A 25,097-nucleotide genomic window follows, 5' to 3' on the forward strand; every position below is an offset into this window, starting at 1 on the left:
TTTAGCTTGAATAAAAGCATTGAGACGGTTGAGACCGAAAGACCTGGTTATATTACTGTTCACTACTATAATTCCAGTGTCTGGAACTGTTGTAAGAGAAGTGATTCGAAACCACCACGGGCAAAACCACTTATACGCCAGGCTGCTACAGGGTAATTTAAACAGATACAATATGTGAGCATCTTACCTGTACAATGCCTCAATAATGCCGCTTCCAAAAGTAGAACTGTGGTAAAGAAGGAACAATTATAACCATGTTATATCATGAACTGGGTCATAGACACATCCCTTCAATGTCCCTGTCAGCCGTAGCTCAGTGAGCAGCACACTCACCTCTGAGTCACAAGGTCGTGGGATCAAGTCCACAACTGGAGCAAATAAAGCCAGGCTGACACTCCAGTGCAGAACTGAGGGAATGCCGCACTGTCGGAGGGGCGGTACTGAGGGAGCGCCACACTGTGGGAGGGGCAGTACTGAGGGAGTGCCGCACTGTCAGAGGGGCGGTACTGAGGGAGCGCCGCACTGTGGGAGGGGCAGTACTGAGGGAATGCCGCACTGTCGGAGGGGCGGTACTGAGGGAGTGCCGCACTGTCAGAGGGGTGGTACTGAGGGAGCGCCGCAATGTGGGAGGGGCAGTACTGAGGGAATGCCGCACTGTTGGAGGGGCGGTACTGAGGGAGTGCCACACTGTCGGATGGGTGGTACTGAGGGAGCGCCGCACTGTGGGAGGGGCAGTACTGAGGGAGTGCCGCACTGTCAGAGGGGTGGTACTGAGGGAGCGCCACACTGTGGGAGGGGCAGTACTGAGGGAATGCCGCACTGTCGGAGGGGCGGTACTGAGGGAGTGCCGCACTGTCGGAGGGGCAGTACTGAGGGAGCGCCGCACTGTCGGAGGGGCAGTACTGAGCGAATGCCGTACTGTCGGAGGGGCAGTACTGAGGGAGCCCCGCACTGTCGGAGGGGCAGTACTGAGGGAATGCCGCACTGTCGGAGGGACAGTACTGAGGGAGTGCTGCACTGACATTTGTTGAGTGTACTACAATGTAGCCCGTATTGTACCTCATTGAAACATATAAAATTCTGACGGGACTGGACAGGTTAGATGCAGGAAGAATGTTCCCGATGTTGGGGAAGTCCAGAACCAGGGCTCACAGTCTAAGGATAAGGGGTAAGCCATTTAGGACCGAGATGCGGAGGAACTTCTTCACCCAGAGAGTGGTGAACCTGTGGAATTCTCTACCACAGAAAGTAGTTGAGGCCAATTCACGAAATATATTCAAAAAGGAGTTAGATGTAGTCCTTACTACTCGGGGAATCAAGGGGTATGGCGAGAAAGCAGGATTGGGGTACTGAAGTTGAATGTTCAGCCATGAACTCATTGAATGGCGGTGCAGGCTCGAAGGGCCGAATGACCTACTCCTGCACCTATTTTCTATGTTTCTATGTTTTCTATGTTTCTATGTACCGAATTGTACTTGAACTGAAAAGCAAGGGAATGTATCGAACGGAACTACCGTCAGCACCCAATGTAGTGTATGGGATTGCTGACCGCAGCTAAATGTACTGAACTGCTTTTGAATGTACTGTACAAATTTTTATATGAATAAAGTATATTTTGAAATTTTTTAAAAAAGGGAAGTCTTGCTCCAGTTATACAGGGTATTGGTGAGGCCACACCTGGAGTACTGCGAGCAGTTTTGGTTTCCATATTTACGAAAGGATACACTTGCTTTGGAGGCAGTTCAGAGAAGGTTCACTCGGTTGATTCCGGGGATGAGGGGGTTGACTTATGAGGAAAGGTTGAGGAGGTTGGGCCTCTACTCATTGGAATTCAGAAGAAATGAGAGGTGATCTTATCGAAACGTATCAGATTATGAGGGGGCTCGACAAGGTGGATGCAGAGAGGATGTTTCCACTGATGGAGGAGACTAGAACTAGGGGGCATGGTCTTAGAATAAGGGATCGCCCTAAAATGAGATCATGGGATCTCATCTTTAAAATGAAGATGAGGAGGAATTTCTTCACTCGGAGGGAGGTGAATCTTTGGAATTCTCTGCCCCAGAGAGCTGTGGAGGCTCAGTCGTTGAGTATATTCAAGGCTGAGATCGATAGATTTTAGGATGTTAAGGGAATCGAGGGATTGGGCGGGAAAGTGGAGTTGAGGTCATTGATCAGCCACGAGCTCATTGAATGGCGGAGCAGGCTCGAGGGGCCGAACGGCCGACTCCTGCTCCTAATTCCGATGTTCTTAAGGTGCACAGTATTTGTGCGGAAATGCCACAGCTCACGGGACCCGATGGAATTATTGGAAAAATCCTCGCCCGCCCTTGAACCAGGAACCAGCTCCGTGTCAACTGTGTACTAATCTTGGTGCTGTTTTGCTATTTTTAACCAAGAATCTCGTCTGGACTGGGAAGGAAAGCTCCATTTACTGCAAGGCTCTGTATCTCGCACACAGTAGTCTCCGTTTGGTTGCATCAGCTCCAAGCGGGAAGGTCCCATAATGTATTTGCTTCATGGGTCCTTTGATTAAGAATTCATAGAAACATATGGCTATTGAGAACGAGTTGATTTTTGAGCAAAATGTTCAACAATCGCACCACACACTACAAGTTCATCCACCAGGCTCACAACCACCTGCCCCATCGTGGATCCCCCGAACCCAACTGGACCGGGGTTTTATTGAGTCTTGCGAACATCACGTGACTGGCTAAGCCCCTCCCAACTCAACAGCCCCACCAACCAGTGAGCATCCTCAAAGATCATCATCGTTATAGGCAGTCCCTCGAGTGGAAGATGATTTGCTTACACGTCAACAAGTTCACAGATGTTTCAGTGAAGGACCTGATATTCCCGATCCTGAACTACATCCTGAAGGGTGGAAGATGCCTGTGGGTGGATTGTTTTAACGTGGGGTGACTGTTGCACACCAGCAACCACACGGGACTTGACAGAGCGAGGTCTTGGTCCAGAGGCAAGGGTTAACCAGGTTCTAACTGGAGACCTGCTCTGCTTTGGTGTCAAAAACAGGAAGGCAGAATATTATCTGAATGGTGACAGATTAGGAAAAGGGGAGGTGCAACGAGACCTGGGTGTCATGGTACATCAGTCATTGAAAGTTGGCATGCAGGTACAGCAGGTGGTGAAGAAGGCAAATGGTATGTTGTCCTTCATAGCGAGAGGATTTGAGTATAGGAGCAGGGAGGTCTTACTACAGTTGTACAGGGCCTTGGTGAGGCCTCACCTGGAATATTGTGTTCAGTTTTGGTCTCCTAATCTGAGGAAGGACATTCTTGCTTTTGAGGGAGTGCAGCGAAGGCTCACCAGACTGATTCCCGGGATGGCAGGACTGACATATGAAGAAAGACTGGATCGACTGGGCTTATATTCACTGGAGTTTAGAAGAATGAGAGGGGATCTCATAGAAACATAAAATTCTGACAGGACTGGACAGGTTAGATGCAGGAAGAATGTTCCCGATGTTGGGGAAGTCCAGAACCAGGGGTCACAGTCTAAGGATAAGGGCTAAGCCATTTAGGACCGAGATGAGGAGAAACTTCTTCACCCAGAGAGTGGTGAACCTGTGGAATTCTCTACCACAGAAAGTTGTTGATGCCAGTTCGTTAGATGTATTCAAAAGGGAGTTAGATGTGGCCCTTACGGCTAAAGGGATCAAGGGGTATGGAGAGAAAGCAGGAATGGGGTACTGAGGGAATGATCAGCCATGAACTCATTGAATGGTGGTGCAGGCTCGAAGGGCTGAATGGCCTACTCCTGCACCTATTGTCTATGTTTCTATGCACGGACCTAGTGTACACACATATCGCACAGTGTGGGCTGGGCCTGTGCTGCCCCTGGGCCCTCGGATATCCCGGGTCCCCGATCACGTCCCTCAAACAATCTCTGGCCGCTCCTTCGCCCCGACCTCGCGGCTCCTGCTGTACCTGCCCACACTCCAATCACCGACCGGATAACATCACTCTTCGCTGCTGTCACCCTCCTGCACCAGCTCACGCTGTACCCTGAAGTAGTCTCCCAGAGCCTCCACACTACTGCCTTGGCTCCCTGGCCCGCTCCGCTGGTGCTCGCAGGCCTGGGGGGGGGCTGCAGACACTACAGACCCCTTAACTTCAGGTGTTAGTTTCGCCAGCATTAGTAATATTTGCAAACAGAGTAAAGTAACCCGCCGTGAAATGTCTCCTTTGCAAACACTCACCATAATATATCAGGATGAATTTCTGTTGCGGGACTCCCATGGCCGGTCTATGATAGGAAACAGGAATGTTTGTATATGAATTAGTAGCAGAAGTTGCAAAACAAATTCGGGGCGACGGGGAAAGGGCGAGGGGAGTTGGGAGGAGCTGAGACTCGGTACGGGGCTCGAGGGGCCGAATGGTCTACCTCTCTGCTGCAACCACGGGCTGATCGACAGAATTCCCTCAAGACACCAGTGCAGTGCGATAAAGCCTGGAAAAGGCCACGGACAATTCGGGTCATAAATATGTGCGTTGGACACGACAGTAAGGAACTGATTAGACCTCAAGTAGAGACTGTACAGTTTGGGGTCCTGTTACAGAAAGGACCGAAAGCCAAGGAGCATGCACAGTCCAGATTCACCAGCGGATCAGAAACTATCATTGTAAGAACGTCAGAAATAGGAGCAGGAGTCGGCCATTCGGCCCCTCGAGCCTGCTCCGCCATTTAATACCATCATGGCTGATCTGATCATGGACTCAGCTCCACTTCCCCGCCCGCTCCCCATAACCCTTCACTCCCTTATCGCTCAAAAATCTGTCTATCTCCGCCTTAAATATATTCAATGTCCCAGCCTCCACAGCTCTCTGGGGCAAAGAATTCCACAGATTTACAACCCTCAGAGAAGAAATTCCTCCTCATCTCAGCTTTAAATGGGCGGCCCCTTATTCTCAGACTATGCCCCCTAGTTCTAGATTCCCCCACAAGGGGGAAACATCCTCTCTGCATCCACCCTGTCCAGTCCCCTCAGAATCTTATACGTTTCAGTATGATCACCTCTCATTCTTCTAAACTCTAAGGAGCAAGGATGTCTTACTACAGTTATACAGGGCCCTGGTGAGACCACACCTGGAGTATTGTGTGCAGTTTTGGTCTCCTTACCTAAGGAAGGATATACTTGCCATTGAGGGAGTGCAGCGAAGGTTCACCAGACTGATTCCTGGGATGGCAGGACTGTCGTATGAGGAGAGATTGGGTCGACTGGGCCTGTATTCACTGGGGTTTAGAAGAATGAGAGGGGATCTCATTGAAAGGTATAAAATTCTGACGGGGTTGGACAGACTGGATGTGGGGAGGATGTTTCCCCGGGGCTGGGAAGTCTAGAACAAGGGGTCACACAGTCTCAGGATACGGGGTAGGAAATTTAGGAGCGAGATGAGGAGAAACGATCTCACTCAGAGGGAGGTGAACCTGTGGAATTCTCTACCACAGTAGGCTGTGGAGGGCAAGTCACTGAATATATTTAAGAGGGAGATAGATAGATTTCGAGACACAAAAGGCATCAAGGGGTATGGGGAGAAAGCGGGAATATGGTGTTGAGATAGAGGATCAGCCATGATCATATTGAATGGTGGTGCAGGCTCGAGGGGCTGAATGGCCTACTCCTGCTCCTATTTTCTATGTTTCTATGTACAGGCCCAACCTGCTCAACCTTTCTTCATAAGGGCCTTGGTGAGACCACACCTGGAGTATTGTGTTCAGTTTTGGTCTCCTAATCTGAGGAAGGACATTCTTGCTATTGAGGGAGTGCAGCGAAGGTTCACCAGACTGATTCCCGGGATGGCAGGACTGACATATGAGGAGAGACTGGATCGACTGGGCTTATATTGACTGGAGTTTAGAAGAATGAGAGGGGATCTCATAGAAACATATAAAATTCTGACAGAATTGGACAGGTTAGATGTGGGAAGAATGTTCCCGATGTTGGGGAAGTCCAGAACCAGGGGTCACAGTCTAAGGATAAGGGGTAAGCCATTTAGGACCGAGATGAGGAGAAACTTCTTCACTCAGAGAATTGTGAACCTGTGGAATTCTCTACCACAGAAAGTTGTTGAGGCCAGTTCGTTAGATATATTCAAAAGGGAGTTAGATGTGGCCCTTACGGCTAAAGGGATCAAGGGGTATGGAGAGAAAGCAGGAATGGGGTACTGAGGGAAAGATCAGCCATGATCTTATTGAATGGTGGTGCAGGCTCGAAGGGCCGAATGGCCTACTCCTGCACCTATTTGCTATGTTTCCATGTACAGGCCCAACCTGCTCAACCTTTCTTCATAAGGCAACCCCTTCATCTCAAGAATCAACCGAGTGAACCTTCTCTAAACTGCCTCCAATACAAGTATATCCCTCCTTAAATACGGAGACCAAAACTGCACGCAGTACTCCAGGTGTGGCCTCACCAATACCCTGTATAACTGTAGCAAGACTTCCCTGCTTTTATACTCCATCCCATTTGCAATAAAGGCCAAGATACCATTGGCCTTCCTGATCACTTGCTGTACCTGCATACTAACCTTTTGTGTTTCATACACAAGTACCCCCAGGTCCCTCTGTTGCAATCTTTGCAATTTTTCTCCATTTAAATAATAAATTCCCTCACACACTCTCCAGCCTCCCTGCCTAATCACAGTCACCTTTGTGGGTCACCTTTGTACATGTCGACTGAAACAGGAAGACGGAATAAGCCGGAGTGGAAATTCTAAGAATTACCGTGTGAGAAGCATTGTCGGAGGAACAATAAAAAGTCATGCACAGTTCTGGTCTCCATATACCTGGGTTAGACCACACTGGGAGCACTGTGCACAGTTCTGGTCTCCATATACCTGGGTTAGACCACACTTGGAGCACCGTGCACAGTTCTGGTCTCCATATACCTGGGTTAGACCACACTGGGAGCACCGTGCACAGTTCTGGTCTCCATATACCTGGGTTAGACCACACTTGGAGCACTGTGCACAGTTCTGGTCACCATATTATAAAAAGGATATAGAGACACTGGAGAGGTTGCGGAGAAGATTTACAAGGATGATACCATAATTGCGAGGGTGTACATATCAGGAAAGGATGAACAGGCAGGGTCTCTTTTCTCTTAAGGCTGAGGGGTGACCTAATAGAGGTCTTTAAAATGATGAAAGGTTTTGATAGAGTGGATACAGAGAGAACGTTTCCACTTGTGGGGGAGATCAGAACTAGGGGCCATCAATATACGACAGTCACTAATAAACCCAATGGGGAATTCAGGAGAAACTTCTTTACCCAGAGAGGGGTGAGAATGTGGGACTCACTCCCACAGGGAGGGGTCGAGCCGAATAGCAGAGATACATTTAAGGGGAAGCTGGATAAACACATGAGGGAGAAAAGACTAGAGGGTTATGGTGATAGAGTTAGATGGGGAAAGACAGGAGATGGCTCGAGTGGGGCATAAACATAGAAACATAGAAAATAGGTGCAGGAGTAGGCCATTCAGCCCTTCGAGCCTGCACCGCCATTCAATATGATCATGGCTGATCATTCCCTCAGTACCCCATTCCTGCTTTCTCTCCATACCCCTTGATCCCTTTAGCCGTAAGGGCCACATCTAACTCCCTCTTGAATATATCCAACGAACTGGCCTCAACAACTTTCTGCGGTAGGGAATTCCACAGGTTCACCACTCTCTGAGTGAAGAAGTTTCTCCGCATCTCGGTCCTAAATGGCTTACCCCTTATCCTTAGACTGTGACCCCTGGTTCTGGACTTCCCCAACATCGGGAACATTCTTCCTGCATCTAACCTGTCCAGTCCCGTCAGAATTTTATATGTTTCTATGAGATCCCCTCTCATTCTTCTAAACTCCAGTGAATATAAGCCCAGTCGATCCAGTCTCTCCTCATATGTCAGCCTGCCATCCCGGGAATCAGTCTGGTGAACCTTCGCTGCACTCCCTCAATCGCAAGAACGTCCTTCCTCAGCTTAGGAGACCAAAACTGCTCACAATATTCCAGGTGAGGTCTCACCAAGGCCCTATACAATTGCAGTAAGACCAAGTCAGGGCTCAGTGGGAGGGGCCAGGAGTGAGCACTCTCTGGGTGGGCGGGGCCAGGAGTGAGCACTCTGGGTGGGCGGGGCCAGGAGTGAGCACTCTCTGGGTGGGCGGGGCCAGGAGTGAGCACTCTCTGGGTGGGCGGGGCCAGGAGTGAGCACTCTCTGGGTGGGCGGGGCCAGGAGTGAGCACTCTCTGGGTGGGAGGGGCCAGGAGTGAGCACTCTCTGGGTGGGAGGGACCAGGATTGAGCACTCTCTGGGTGGGAGGGACCAGGAGTGAGCACTCTCTGGGTGGGAGGGGCCAGGAGTGAGCACTCTCTGGGTGGGCGGGGCCAGGAGTGAGCACTCTCTGGGTGGGCGGGGCCAGGAGTGAGCACTCTCTGGGTGGGCGGGGCCAGGAGTGAGCAGGGACTTGCTGATTACTGCCGGAGTTGGAGTGAGTTTGTAAAAAGTTGGTGGTGGACTTTTGGGGGGTTTTTTGTCAAATTTTAGGGCCTTTTTGGCAGATAAGGAAGTTGGAGCCATGGGACATTAAACTCTGCTCAGCAATAAAGAGGAGATATTACGCTGGACCGCGGGTAGCCGATCGAACCCGTTGTGTAAAAGTACGGTGCCCAGAGGGGGTGAAGTCATTTGCCTACAGCATGAAATTCGAGACAATGGAGGGCGTGCAGTACTTCCAGGGTCTGCATGATAACCAGGTGAAGGTTTGCTATTTTTGTCTTGGACACGACCATTTCTGAAGAAGCTGTCCAGACCTGTATTGTTGGAGCCGCGGCAAGTCTGGACACATCGCTCGGAACTGCAAGGCAGAGAGCTGTGGGGTGTGTCACAAAGACCCCACCCGCTGTGAGCAAGAGGCAGAAGGAAGCTCCTTGAATAACGAGGAGATGGGACAGGGAGCAGGAGGTGTGAGTGGAGTGGCCGGAGGAGCGGAGCAAGCGGAGGACACAGCCGGCGAACGGAATGAGGAAAGAGCGTAAGAAAAGAAAATTGGGCAACCTACAATTACTCCAAATCCTGCTCCCACCTCCACTCACCCCCACGGACACCCGAATCTTTAGGGACAGTCAAGCCGTGTTATGGCTGCCCTTGACACAAGTGATCAGGAAGGCCAATGGTGTCTTGGCCTTTATTGCAAAGGGGTTGGAGTATAAAAGCAGGGAAGTCTTGCTCCAGTTATACAGGGTATTGGTGAGGCCACACCTGGAGTACTGCGTGCAGTTTTGGTCTCCGTATTTACGAAAGGATATACTTGCTTTGGAGGCAGTTCAGAGAAGGTTCACTCGGTTGATTCCGGGGATGAGGGGGTTGACTTATGAGGAAAGGTTGAGGAGGTTGGGCCTCTACTCATTGGAATTCAGAAGAATGAGAGGTGATCTTATCGAAACGTATCAGATTATGAGGGGGCTTGACAAGGTGGATGCAGAGAGGATGTTTCCACTGATGGGGGAGACTAGAACTAGGGGGCATGGTCTTAGAATAAGGGGCCGCCCATTTAAAACTGAGATGAGGAGGAATTTCTTCTCTCAGAGGGTTGTAAATCTGTGGAATTCGCTGCCTCAGAGAGCTGTGGAAGCCGGGACATTGAATATATTTAAGACAGAGATAGACAGTTTCTTAACCGATAAGGGGATAAGGGAGCGGGCGGGGAAGTGGAGCTGAGTCCATGATCGGATCAGCCATGGTCGTATTAAATGGCGGAGCAGGCTCGAGGGGCCGAATGGCCCACTCCTGCTCCTATTTCTGATGTTCTAATGACCCCGCGGTGCCCTCTGCTGTCTTTTGCCACTGCACTTGGTGTCATTTGCATCACCTTTATCTTGATTCTCTGCTCAGCAATCAGATGTCTGTGGGGGGACATGGAGGAAGTGGGGTAAGGGGTAAGTGTAAGTACTACAGAGAAAGACGGGGAGTCGGACATCGTGGGGAGCAGGAGGAGGGGCGGGGGCGAGACAGGGAGATGGTGCAAGAGGCAGCAACCCTAAAGGGGCAACAGGATGGGAGCGGGCAGGGCCTCTTTCTGTGCCGTACGTCCTACGTAATCCGATGTAAAATCGGTGACGCGGAGTGGTATGGAAAGTACTGAGAGTGGGGGTCTGGCTAGGCGGCAATTCATCTTACAATCATAGTATGGTCGCTGTACATCACAACGCATTTACTGAGGTGTATGAAAGCATGGGCCTTACACTAAACATCCGTAAGACAAAGGTCCTCCACCAGCCTGTCCTCACCGCACAGCACTGTCCCCCAGTCATCAAGATCCACGGCCCGGCCCTGGACAACGTGGACCATTTCCCATACCTCGGGACCCTCCTATCAACAAGGGCAGACATTGGCGACGAGATCCAACACCGCCTCCAGTGCCCCAGTGCAGCCTTCGGCCGCCTGAGGAAAAGAGTGTTTGAAGACCAGGCCCTCAAATCCACCACCAAGCTCATGGACTACAGGGCTGTAGTGATACCCACCCTCCTGTATGGCCCAGAGACATGGACCGTGTACAGTAGGTACCTCACCCCCAGCTCATGGTCTACAGGGCTGTAGTGATACCCGCCCTCCTGTATGGCTCAGAGACATGGACCATGTACAGTAGACACCTCAAGTCGCTGGAGAAATACCACCAACGCTGTCTCCGCAAGATCCTGGACTGGACAGGTGAGAAGCAGGAAGAATGTTCCCGATGTTGGGGAAGTCCAGAACCAGGGGTCACAGTCTAAAGATAAGGTGTAAGCCATTTAGGACCGAGATGAGGAGAAACTTCTTCACTCAGAGAATTGTGAACCTGTGGAATTCTCTACCACAGAGAGTTGTTGAGGACAGTTCGTTAGATATATTCAAAAGGGAGTTAGATGTGGCCCTTATGGCTAAAGGGATCAAAGGATATGGAGAGAAAGCAGGAATGGAGTACTGAGGTGAATGATCAGCCATGATCTTATTGAATGGTGGTGCAGGCTCGAAGGGCCGAAAGGTCTACTCCTGTACCTATTTTCTATGTTTCTATGTTTATGCCCCACTCGAGGAGGGGAAGAGAGTGAGCAGAGGTGAGGACACGGGACAGGTACAGCACACAATGAGGAAGGCAAATGGCACGGTGGCCTTTATTGCAAGAGGTGGGTTGGAGTACAAGAGTACGACCCGCGACAACAGATTTTCAGAGAGTTAGCACAGTAGACGCCTCAAGTCGCTGCAGAAATACCACCAACGATGTCTCCGCAAGATCCTGCAAATCCCCCGGGAGGACAGACATAACGTTAGCGTCCTCGACCAGGTCAACATCCCCAGCATCGAAGATCCTGGACTGGACATGGGACATGGGGATATGGGGATATGGGGATATGGGGATATGGAACATGGGGACATGGGGATATGAAGATATGGGATATGGTGATATGGGGACATGGGGATATGGGACATGGGAACGTGGGGATGTGGGATATAGAGATGTGGGACATGGGGATATGGGACATGGGGACATGGGGATATGGAGATATGGGGATATGGGGATATGGGGACAAGGGGATATGGGATATGGGGATATGGGAAATGGGGATATGGGACATGGGGATATGGGGATATGGGGCATGGGGATATGGGACATGGGGATTGGGGACATGGGGATATGGGTCATGGGGATATGGGACATGGGGATATGGGACATGGTGATATTGGGATATGGGGATATGGGACATGTCGATATGGGACATGGGGGCATGGGGATATGGGATATGGGGATATGGGACATGGGGTTATGGGTCATGGGGATATGGGACATGGGGATATGGGAAATGGGGATATGGGACATGGGGATATGGGGATATGGGGATATGGGGATATGGGGCATGGGGATATGGGACATGGGGATTGGGGACATGGGGATATGGGTCATGGGGATATGGGACATGGGGATATGGGACATGGTGATATTGGGATATGGGGATATGGGACATGTCGATATGGGACATGGGGGCATGGGGATATGGGATATGGGGATATGGGACATGGGGTTATGGGTCATGGGGATATGGGACATGGGGATATGGGGTTTGGGGATATGGGACATGGGGATATGGGGATATGGGATTTGGGACATGGGGATATGGGACCTGGGGATATGGGGATATGGGACATTGGGATATGGGACATTGGGACATGGGACATTGGGACATGGGACATGGGACATGGGACATGGGACATGGGGATATGGAAATGGGGATATGGGTCATGGAGATATGGGACATGGTGATATGGGGATATGAGACATGGGGATATGAGACATGGTGATTTGGGACATGGGGATATGGGACATGGGGATATGGGACATGGGGATATGGGGACATGGGACATGGGGATTGGGGACATGGGACATGGGACATGGGGACATGGGGATATGGGGATATGGGGATATGGGACATGGGGATATGGGACATGGGGATATGGGACATGGGGATATGGGACATGGGGATATGGGACATGGGGATATGGGGATTGGGGACATGGGGATATGGGGACATGGGGACATGGGGATATGGGGACATGGGACATGGGACATGGGACATGGGACATGGGACATGGGACATGGGACATGAGGATATGGGGACATGGGGATATGGGACCTGGGGATATGGCGATATGGGGATATGGGACATGGGACATTGGGACATGAGGATATGGGGACATGGGGATATGGGACCTGGGGATATGGGACATGGGGATATTTAGATATAGGACCTAGGGATATGGGGCACGGTGATTTGGGACATGGGGATATGGGGATATGGGACATGGGGATATGGGGACATGGGGATATTTAGATATAGGACCTAGGGATATGGGGCATGGTGATTTGGGACATGGGGATATGGGGATATGGGACATGGGGATATGGGGACATGGGGATATGGGGATATGGGGATATGGGACATGGGTATATGGCGATATGGGGATATGGGACATGGGGATATGGAACATGGGGACATGGGGATATGGGACCTGGGGATATGGGACATGGGGATATGGGACATGGGGATATTTAGATATAGGACCTAGGGATATGGGGCATGGTGATTTGGGACATGGGGATATGGGGATATGGGACATGGGGATATGGGATCTGGGGATATGGGACATGGGGATATGGGGACATGGGGATATGGGGATATGGGACATGGGGATATGGGACATGGGGATATGGGACATGGGGACATGGGACATGGGGACATGGGACATGGGGACATGGGACATGGGGATATGGGACATGGGGATATGGGACATGGGGATATGGGACATGGGGATATGGAGATATGGGACATGGGGATATGGGACATGGGGATATGGGACATGGGGATATGGGACATGGGGATATGGCGATATGGGGATATGGGACATGGGTATATGGGGATATGGGACATGAGGATATGGGACATGGGGATATGGAACATGGGGATATGGGGATATGGGATATGGGGATATGGGACATGGGGATATGGGGATATGGGACATGGGGATATGGGGACATGGGGATATGGGGATATGGGACCTGGGGATATGGGACATGGGGATATTTAGATATAGGACCTAGGGATATGGGGCATGGTGATTTGGGACATGGGGATATGGGGATATGGGACATGGGGATATGGGGATATGGGACCTGGGGATATGGGGATATGGGAACATGGGAACATGGGGACATGGGGACATGGGGTTATGGGAACATGGGGATATGGGGATATGGGACATGGGGATATGGGACATGGGGATATGGGACATGGGGACATGGGGATATGGGACATGGGGACATGGGTATATGGGACATGGGGATATGGGACATGGGGATATGGGACATGGTGATTTGGGACATGGTGATTTGGGACATGGGGATATGGGACATGGGGGATATGGGACATGGGGATATGGGATATGGGACATGGGACATGGGGATATGGGGACATGGATATGTGGATATGGGGATATGGGACATGGGGATATGGGACATGGGGATATGGAGATATGGGACATGGATATGGGGACATGGATATGGGGATATGGGACATGGGGATATGGAGATATGGGACATGGGGATATGGGACATGGGGATATGGGACATGGGGATATGGGACATGGGGATATGGCGATATGGGGATATGGGACATGGGTATATGGGGATATGGGACATGAGGATATGGGACATGGGGATATGGAACATGGGGATATGGGGATATGGGATATGGGGATATGGGACATGGGGATATGGGGACATGGGGATATGGGGATATGGGACCTGGGGATATGGGACATGGGGATATTTAGATATAGGACCTAGGGATATGGGGCATGGTGATTTGGGACATGGGGATATGGGGATATGGGACATTGGGATATGGGGATATGGGACCTGGGGATATGGGGATATGGGAACATGGGGACATGGGGACATGGGGTTATGGGAACATGGGGATATGGGGATATGGGACATGGGGATATGGGACATGGGGATATGGGACATGGGGATATGGGACATGGGGACATGGGGATATGGGACATGGGGACATGGGTATATGGGACATGGGGATATGGGACATGGGGATATGGGACATGGTGATTTGGGACATGGTGATTTGGGACATGGGGATATGGGACATGGGGATATGGGACATGGGGATATGGGATATGGGACATGGGACATGGGGATATGGAGATATGGGACATGGGGATATGGGACATGGGGATATGGGACATGGGGATATGGGACATGGGGATATGGGGCATGGTGATTTGGGACATGGGGATATGGGACATGAGGATATGGGACATGAGGATATGGGACATGAGGATATGGGACATGGGGATATGGGGATATGGGATATGGGGATATAGGGATATGGGATATGGGACATTCGGATATGGGGCATGGTGATTTGGGACATGGGGATATGGGGCATGGTGATTTGGGACATGGGGTTATGGGGATATGGGACCTGGGGATATGAGACATGGGGATATGGCGACATTGGGATATATTCGGATATGGGACATGGGGATATGGGGACATGGGGATATGGGGATATGGGAACATGGGGATATGGGAACATGGGGATATGGGGATATGGGACATGGGGATATGAGACATGGGAATATGGGGATATGGGACATGGGGATATGGGGATATGGGATATGGGGATATGGGACATGGGGATATGGGACATGGGGATATGGGGCATGGGGATATGGGGCATGGTGATTTGGGACATGGGGATATGGGACATGAGGATATGGGATAGGGGGATATGGGGATATGGGACATGGGGATATGGGACATGGGGCATGGCGATATGGGACATGGGGATATGGGGATATGGGGATATGGGACATGGGGATATGGGACATGGGGATATGGGACATGGGGATATGGGATAGGGGGATATGGGACATGGGGATATGGGATATGGGACATGGCGATATGGGACATGGGGATATGGGATATGGGGATATGGGACATGGAGACATGGGGATATGGGATATGGGGATATGGGACATGGGGATATGGGGATATGGGGAACTCCAGAACCAGAGGTCACAGTCTAAGGATAAGGGTTAAGCCATTTCGGACCGAGATGAGGAGAAACTTCTTCACCCAGAGAGTGGTGAACCTGTGGAATTCTCCACCGCAGAGATTTGTTGATGCCAGTTCGTTAGCAATATTCAAGAGGGAGTTAGATGTGGCCCTTACGGCTAAAGGGATCAAGGGGTATGGAGAGAAAGGAGGAAAGGGGTACTGAGGGAATGATCAGCCATGATCTTATTGAATGGCGGTGCAGGCTCGAAGGGCCGAATGGCCTACTCCTGCACCTATTGTCTATGTTTCTGTCCTACAAATCCCCTGGGAGCACAGACGCACCAACATTAGCGTCCTTGACCAAGCCAACATCCCCAGCATCGAAGCACTGACCACACTCGACCAGCTCCAAGTACTGGAGAGAGTACAGAGGAGATTTACCAGGATGTTGCACTGGAGAGGGTACAGAGGAGATTTACCAGGATGCTGCACTGGAGAGGGTACAGCGGAGAGTTACCAGGATGTTGCACTGGAGAGGGTACAGAGGAGATTTACCAGGATGTTGCACTGGAGAGGGTACAGCGGAGATTTACCAGGATGTTGCACTAGAGAGGGTACAGAGGAGATTTACCAGGATGTTGCACTGGAGAGGGTACAGAGGAGATTTACCAGGATGTTGCACTGGAGAGGGTACAGAGGTGATTTACCAGGATGTTGCACTGGAGAGGGTAGAGGAGATTTACCAGGATGTTGCACTGGAGAGGGTACAGAGGAGATTTACCAGGATGTTGCACTAGAGAGGGTACAGAGGAGATTTACCAGGATGTTGCACTGGAGAGGGTACAGAGGAGATTTATCAGGATGTTGCACTGGAGAGGGTACAGAGGAGATTTACCAGGATGTTGCACTGGAGAGGATACAGAGGTGATTTACCAGGATGTTGCACTGGAGAGGGTACAGAGGAGATTTACCAGGATGTTGCACTGGAGAGGGTACAGAGGAGATTTACCAGGATGTTGCACTGGAGAGGGTACAGAGGAGAGTTACCAGGATGTTGCACTGGAGAGGGTACAGAGGAGAGTTACCAGGATGTTGCACTGGAGAGGGTACAGAGGAGATTTACCAGGATGTTGTCGGGACTGGAGAATTTTAGCGATGAGGAAAGATTGGATAAGAAAGCAAATTATTACCTCAGAAATCATTAATTCATAGGCGGATCCCTGGAAGGAAGACTTGCTTCCACAAGTTCACAGGTGTTTCGATGAAGGACCCGATGTTCCAGTCCTGAACTCCAATTGAGGGGGCGGAAGATGCCTGCCGCTCCTCCGCCCCGATCTCGATACTCCTCCGCCCCGATCTCTCGATACTCCTCCGCCCCGATCTCTGGCCGCTCCTCCGCCCCGATCTCTCGATACTCCTCCGCCCCGATCTCTCGCCGCTCCTCCGCCCCGATCTCTCGCCGCTCCTCCGCCCCGATCTCTCGCCCCTCCTCCGCCCCGATCTCTCGCCGCTCCTCCGCCCCGATCTCTCGCCGCTCCTCCGCCCCGATCTCTCGCCCCTCCTCCGCCCCGATCCCTCGCCCCTCCTCCGCCCCGATCTCTCGCCCCTCCTCCGCCCCGATCTCTCGCCCCTCCTCCGCCCCGATCTCTCGCCGCTCCTCCGCCCCGATCTCGCGCCCCTCCTCCGCCCCGATCCCGCGCCACTCCTCCGCCCCGATCTCTCCCCGCTCCTCCGCCCCGATCTCTCCCCGCTCCTCCGCCCCGATCTCGCGCCGCTCCTCCGCCCCGATCTCTCGCCGCTCCTCCGCCCCGATCTCTCGCCGCTCCTCCGCCCCGATCTCGCGCCGCTCCTCCGCCCCGATCTCTCGCCGCTCCTCCGCCCCGATCTCTCGCCCCTCCTCCGCCCCGATCTCGCGCCGCTCCTCCGCCCCGATCTCTCGCCGCTCCTCTGTACCTGGGCCCTGCCGCTGTTCCTGCCCACGCGCCAAAACGGTGACCGGGGTTTTGATGACGTCACCCAGTCGACCGTCTCAAACTCACCGCACACTTGGAGCAGCTCCCGCTGGAGGTTCAAGTGGTACACGGTTCCAGCTCCTTTCTCGCCCAACCTGCGGAGCTGTTCTCTCGCTGGTCGCGGGGGCCTCAACATTAAACAGTTGGAGCAGCGTGCTTGGGACATCAGAAATAGGAGCAGGAGTGGGCCATTCGGCCCCTCGAGCCTGCTCCGCCATTTAATACCATCATGGCTGATCCCATCATGGACCCAGCTCCACTTCCCTGCCCGCCCCCTTATCCCCTTATCGGTTAAGAAACTGTCTATCTCTGTCTTAAATATATTCAATGTCCCGGCTTCCACAGCTCTCTGAGGCAGAGAATTCCACAGATTTACAACCCTCTGAGAGAAGAAATTCCTCCTCATCTCAGTTTTAAATGGGCGGCCCTTTATTCTAAGACCATGCCCCCTAGTTCTAGTCTCCCCCATCAGTGGGAACATCCTCTCTGCATCCACCTTGTCGAGCCCCCTCATAATCTGATACATTTCGATAAGATCACCTCTCATTCTTCTGAATTCCAATGAGTAGAGGCCCAACCTCCTCAACCTTTCCTCATAAGTCAACCCCTCATCCCCGGAATCAACCGAGTGAACCTTCTCTGAACTGCCTCCAAAGCAAGTATATCCTTTCGTAAATATGGAAACCAAAACTGCACGCAGTACTCCAGGTGTGGCCTCACCAATACCCTGTATAACTGGAGCAAGACTTCCCTGCTTTTATACTCCATCCCCTTTGCAATAAAGGCCAAGATACCATTGGCCTTCCTGATCACTTGCTGTAACTACATACTAACCTTTTGTGTTTCATGCACAAGTAACCCCCAGGTCCCGCTGTACTGCGGCACTTTGCAATCTTTCTCCATTTAAATAATAACTTGCTCTTTGATTTTTTTCTGCCAAAGTGCATGACTTCACACTTTCCCACATTATACTCCATCTGACAAATTTTTGCCCACTCACTGAGCCTGTCTATGTCCTTTTGCAGATTTCTGTGTCCTCCTCACACATTGCTTTTCCTCCCATCTTTGTATCGTCAGCAAAAGTGGCTCCTGACTGGCCCCCCACATTTCACAATTCTCATCCTTGTTCCCAAATCCCTCCAGGTAAACGTTCACAGATATATTAAACATACAGTATGATCCATCATTGGCCATAATTAATCAAGCACTTGACAGTAAAACTTACGCCAAAAACTGCAGAGTTTCAGCTGGGAATGGCAAAACAGGTTAGTATCTTGAGCATGAATCCTGAAGCTGTTGCAAAACACTTTACACCGGCAATTTATACCTTTTTCTTTTCCGTGTTGATGACACATGCATTTTTACATTTCCGCATTTCGCCCTACAATTATTGTGTCCTTCCTTTTGGCAATTAGTTCCATGTTTGTGAGTTCTGTGTCCATGGGCCAACTCATGTATTGCGTGACAATCCCCAGCTTTCCACATCTGTGCTCTGTCACTGTCAGCCCTTTCTCAGCACCTTCCCAACAGCGAGGGAACTTCTGGCCTGCTCTGTTTCTGTGCAGTGGCGAGTTACCAACCAAAGATCTCGGCCTCAGATATCTTCCAGTTGGGTGTACTGACCATTACTGTCCCCATCTCTGGGTGTGTGTCTGTGTGTGAGTGTGTGTGTGTGTGTCTGTGTGTGAGTGTGTGTGTGTGTCTGTGTGTCTGTGTGTGACTGTGTGTGTGTGTGTGTGTGTGTGTGTGTGAGGGTGTGTGTGTCTGTGTGTGTGAGTGTGTGTGTGTCTGTGTGTGAGTGTGTGTGTGTGTCTGTGTGTGAGTGTGTGTGAGTGTCTGTGTGTGAGTGTCTGTGTGTGTGTGTGTGTGTGTGAATGTGTGTGTATGTCTGTGTGTGTGTGTCTGTGTGTGAGTGTGTGTGTGTGAATGTGTGTGTGTGAATGTGTGTGAGTGAATGTGTGTGTGTGTGTGTGAGTGTGTGTGTGTGTGTGTGTGTGTGTGTGTGTGTGTGTGTGTGTGAGTGTGTGTGTGTGTCTGAGTGTGTGTGTGTGTGTGTGTGTCTGAGTGTGTGTCTGAGTGTGTGTGTGTGTGTGTGTGTGTGTGTGTCTGTGTGTGTGTGTGTGTGTGTGTGTCTGTGTGTGTGTGTGTCTGAGTGTGAGTGTGTGTGTGTGTCTGTGTGTGTGTGTGTCTGTGTGTGTGTGTGTCTGTGTGAGAGTGTCTGTGTGTGAGTGTGTCTGTGTGTGAGTGTGTGTGTGTGTCTGTGTGTGAGTGTGAGTGTGAGTGTGTGTGTGTGTGTGAATGTGTGTGAGTGTGTGAGAGTGTGGGTGTGTGTGTGTGAGTGTGTGTGTGTGTGCCTGTGTGTGAGTGTGTGTGTGTGTGTGTGTGTGTGTGAGTGTGTGTGTGTGTGTGTGTGTGAGTGTGTGTGTGTGTGTGTGTGTGTGAGTGTGAGTGTGTGTGTGTGTGTGAATGTGTGTGAGTGTGTGAGAGTGTGGGTGTGTGTGTGTGAGTGTGTGTGTGTGTGCCTGTGTGTGTGTGTGTGTGTGTGTGTGTGTGTGTGTGTGTGTGAGAGAGTGTGTGTGTGTGTGAGTGTGTGAAGTATGTGTGTGTGAGCGAGTGTGTGTGTAAGCGAGTGAGTGTGTCTCTCTGTCGATCATCATCATCATCGTAGGCAGTCCCTCGGAATCGAGGAAGACTTCCTTCCACTCTAAACACGAGTCCTTCGGTGGCTGAACAGTCCAATACGGGAACCACAGTCCCTGTCACAGGTGGGACAGATAGACGTTGAGGGAAGGGGAGGGTGGGACAGATAGACGTTGAGGGAAGGGGAGGGTGGGACTGGTTTGCCGCACGCTCCTTCCGCTGCCTGCGCTTGGTTTCTGCACGCTCTCGGCGACGAGACTCGAGGTGCTCAGCGCCCTCCCGGATGCACTCCCTCCACTTAGGGCGGACTGGTCTTTGGGCCACGGACTCCCAGGTGTCGGTGGGGATGTTGCACTTTATCAGGGAGGCTTTGAGGGTGGTCCCTTGTAACGTTTCCTCTGCCCACCTTTGGCTCGTTTGCCGAGAAGGAGTTCCGAGTAGAGCGCTCGCTTTGGGGAGTCTCGTGTCTGGGGGACATGCGGACAATGTGGCCCTGCCCAGCGGAGCTGGTCGAGTGTGGTCAGTGCTTCGATGCTGGGGATGTTGGCCTGGTCGAGGACACTAACGTTGTGTCTGTCCTCCCGGGGGATTTGCAGGATCTGGTCGATAATTCCCCTGTGTCTCCCAGATGCGTGCCGAGGAGAAACATTTCTCTGGGTCCTGAACCACTCGACCATTTTGATTTTATAAGTTTTGATTCCCTTCTCCTTCAGTGCTGTGTGAGTGAAATATTTAATACTTAATTTTTGGCCAGATCTCAAACTGGAACCTTTGTGGAAGGAGTTGGGCGAGGGAGCTGGAGAATAATGAGGGCAGGGCAGGTTTATTTGCATTCAGCCTGGCATTTGATATATTTGTCACTTATGTGAATCTGAGTGTGGAGGAATGTGGTTTGGTGAAATGAATGGAATAGCTCAAATTCACCTTGCATGTATCACCGGACCCAACCTGTTTCTGGAAGGAAAGTCCCATCATAGAATCAGAGATGTTTACAGCGAGGAAGGAGGCCATTCGGCCCATCGTGTCCGTGTTGCCCCGGCCGACCAAGAGCTACCCAGCCTAATCCCACTTTCCCGCTCTGGGTCCGTAGCCCTGCAGGTTACAGCACTTCAAGTGTACATCCAAATGTGGTGAGGGTTTCTGCCTCTACCACCCTTTCAGGCAGTGAGTTCCCCCCCAGACCCCCACCACCCTCTGGGTGAAGCCATTTCCCCTCAAACCCCCTCTAAACCTCCCCCCAATTACTTTCAATCTGTGCCCCCTGGTTGTTGACCCCTCTGCCAAGGGAAACAGGTCCATCCTATCCACTCGATCCAGGCCCCTCATCATTTTATACACCTCAATCAGGTCTCCCCTCAGCCTCCTCTGTTCCAAAGTAAACAACCCCAGCCTAGCCAATCTTCCCTCATCGCTAAAATTCTCCAGTCCTGAAACATCCTGGTAAATCTCCTCTGTACCCTCTCCAGTGCAACATCCTGGTAAATCTCCTCCGTACCCTCTCTAGTGCAACATCCTGGTAAATCTCCTCTGTACCCTCTCCAGTGCAACATCCTGGTAAATCCCCTCTGTACCCTCTCCAGTGCAACATCCTGGTAAATCTCCTCTGTACCCTCTCCAGTGCAACATCCTGGTAAATCTCCTCTGTACCCTCTCCAGTGCAACATCCTGGTAAATCTCCTCCATACCCTCTCCAGTGCAACATCCTGGTAAATCTCCTCTGTACCCTCTCCAGTGCAACATCTTGGTAAAACTCCTCTGTACACTCTCCAGTGCAATCTCCTGGTAAATCTTCTCTGCACCCTCTCTAGTGCAACATTCTGGTAAATCTCCTCTGTACCCTCTCCAGTGCAACATCTTGGTAAAACTCCTCTGTACACTCTCCAGTGCAATCTCCTGGTAAATCTCCTCTGCACCCTATCCAGTGCAACATCCTGGTAAATCTCCTCAGTACCCTCTCCACTGCAACATCCTGGTAAATCTCCTCTGTACCTCTCAAGTGCAACATCCTGGTAAATCTCCCTGTACCCTCTCGAGTGCAACATCCTGGTAAATCGCCTCTGCACCCTCTCAAGGGCAACATCCTGGTAAATCTCCTCTGTACCCGCTCCAGTGCAACATCCTGGTAAATCTCCTCTGTACTATCTCCAGTGCAACAACCTGGTAAATCTCCTCTGTACCATCTCCCGTGCAACATCCTGGTAAATCTCCTCTGTACCCTCTCAAGGGCAACATCCTTGTAAATCTCCTCTGTACCCGCTCCAGTGCAACATCCTGGTAAATCTCCTCTGTACCCTCTACAGTGCAACATCCTGGTAAATCTCCTCTGTACCCTCTCTAGTGCAACATCCTGGTAAATCTCATCTGTACCCTCTCCAGTGCAACATCCTGGTGAATCTCCTCTGTACCCTCTCCAGTGCAACATTCTGGTAAATCTCCTCTGTACCCTCTCCAGTGCAACATCAAGGCATATCTCCTCTGCAACTCTCAAGTGCAACATCCTGGTAAATCTCCCTGTACCATCTCCAGTGCAACATCCTGGTAAATCTCTTCTGTACCCTCTCTAGTGCTGTTGGGGAGGATTTAAACTAATATGGCAGGGGGATGGGAACCAATGCAGGGAGACAGAGGGAAACAAAAAGGAGCCAAAAGCAAAAGACAGAAAGGAGATGAGGAAAAGTGTAGGGCAGAGAAACCCAAGGCAAAGAACAAAAAGGGCCACTGTACAGCAAAATTCTAAAAGGACAAAGGGTGTTAATAAAACAAGCCTGAAGGCTTTGTGTCTTAATGCAAGGAGTATCCGCAATAAGGTGGATGAATTAATTGTGCAAATAGATGTTAACAAATATGATGTGATTGGGATTACGGAGACGTGGCTCCAGGATGATCAGGGCTGGGAACTCAACATTCAGGGGTATTCAACATTCAGGAAGGATAGAATAAAAGGAAAAGGAGGTGGGGTAGCATTGCTGGTTAAAGAGGAGATTAATGCAATAGTTAGGAAAGACATTAGCTTGGATGATGTGGAATCTATATGGGTAGAGCTGCAGAACACCAAAGGACAAAAAACGTTAGTAGGAGTTGTGTACAGACCTCCAAACAGTAATAGGGATGTTGGGGAGGGCATCAAACAGGAAATTAGGGGTGCATGCAATAAAGGTGTAGCAGTTATAATGGGTGACTTTAATATGCACATAGATTGGGCTAGCCAAACTGGAAGCAATACGGTGGAGGAGGATTTCCTGGAGTGCATAAGGGATGGTTTTCTAGACCAATATGTTGAGGAACCAACTAGGGGGGAGGCCATCTTAGACTGGGTGTTGTGTAATGAGAGAGGATTAATTAGCAATCTCATTGTGCGAGGCCCCTTGGGGAAGAGTGACCATAATATGGTGGAATTCTGCATTAGGATGGAGAATGAAACAGTAATTTCAGAGACCATGGTCCAGAACTTAAAGAAGGGTAACTTTGAAGGTATGAGGCGTGAATTGGCTAGGATAGATTGGCGAATGATACTTAGGGGGTTGACTGTGGATGGGCAATGGCAGACATTTAGAGACCGCATGGATGAAGTACAACAATTGTACATTCCTGTCTGGCGTAAAAATAAAAAGGGGAAGGTGGCTCAACCGTGGCTATCTAGGGAAATCAGGGATAGTATTAAAGCCAAGGAAGTGGCATACAAATTGGCCAGAAATAGCAGCGAACCTGGGGACTGGGAGAAATTTAGAACTCAGCAGAGGAGGACAAAGGGTTTGATTAGGACAGGGAAAATGGAGTATGAGAAGAAGCTTGCAGGGAACATTAAGGCGGATTGCAAAAGTTTCTATAGGTATGTAAAGAGAAAAAGGTTGGTGAAGACAAACGTAGGTCCCCTGCAGTCAGAATCAGGGGAAGTCATAACGGGGAGCAAAGAAATGGCGGATCAATTGAACAAGTACTTTGGTTCGGTATTCACTAAGGAGGATACAAACAACCTTCCGGATATAAAAGGGGTCAGAGGGTCTAGTAAGGAAGAGGAACTGAGGGAAATCTTTATTAGTCGGGAAATTGTGTTGGGGAAATTGATGGGATTGAAGGCAGATAAATCCCCAGGGCCTGATGGCCTGCATCCTAGAGTACTTAAGGAGGTGGCCTTGGAAATAGCGGATGCATTGACAGTCATTTTCCAACATTCCATTGACTCTGGATCAGTTCCTATGGAGTGGAGGGTAGCCAATGTAACCCCACTTTTTAAAAAAGGAGGGAGAGAGAAAACAGGGAATTATAGACCGGTCAGCCTGACCTCAGTAGTGGGTAAAATGATGGAATCAATTATTAAGGATGTCATAGCAGTGCATCTGGAAAATGGTGACATGATAGGTCCAAGTCAGCATGGATTTGTGAAAGGGAAATCATGCTTGACAAATCTTCTGGAATTTTTTGAGGATGTTTCCAGTAAAGTGGACAAAGGAGAACCAGTTGATGTGGTATATTTGGACTTTCAGAAGGCTTTCGACAAGGTCCCACACAAGAGATTAATGTGCAAAGTTAAAGCACATGGGATTGGGGGTAGTGTGCTGACGTGGATTGAGAACTGGTTGTCAGACAGGAAGCAAAGAGTAGGAGTAAACGGGTACTTTTCAGAATGGCAGGCAGTGACTAGTGGAGTGCCGCAAGGTTCTGTGCTGGGGCCCCAGCTGTTTACATTGTACATTAATGATTTAGACGAGGGGATTAAATGCAGTATCTCCAAATTTGCGGATGATACTAAGTTGGGTGGCAGTGTGAGCTGCGAGGAGGATGCTATTAGGCTGCAGAGTGACTTGGATAGGTTAGGTGAGTGGGCAAATGCATGGCA

At 50.6% G+C, this 25,097-nt stretch overlaps 1 protein-coding gene across 1 annotated transcript in view; it reads right to left on the minus strand.

Moving 5' to 3' along the window:
- The window catches only part of LOC139245654 (IgGFc-binding protein-like), a 184,758-nt gene that overhangs the window by 139,286 nt on the left and 20,375 nt on the right, over nucleotides 1-25,097 (minus strand). The window contains exons 2-3 of the mRNA XM_070871233.1: nucleotides 4,217-4,263; nucleotides 188-226 (exon numbers count right to left, since the gene is read on the minus strand). Coding sequence (XP_070727334.1) covers nucleotides 188-226; nucleotides 4,217-4,256 — 79 coding nt within the window. The 5' untranslated portion in view covers nucleotides 4,257-4,263. The remainder of the gene's footprint in view (nucleotides 1-187; nucleotides 227-4,216; nucleotides 4,264-25,097) is intronic.

This window comes from Pristiophorus japonicus, unplaced genomic scaffold (genome assembly GCF_044704955.1).
Source record: "Pristiophorus japonicus isolate sPriJap1 unplaced genomic scaffold, sPriJap1.hap1 HAP1_SCAFFOLD_228, whole genome shotgun sequence".
Classification (NCBI taxonomy): domain Eukaryota; kingdom Metazoa; phylum Chordata; class Chondrichthyes; family Pristiophoridae; genus Pristiophorus; species Pristiophorus japonicus.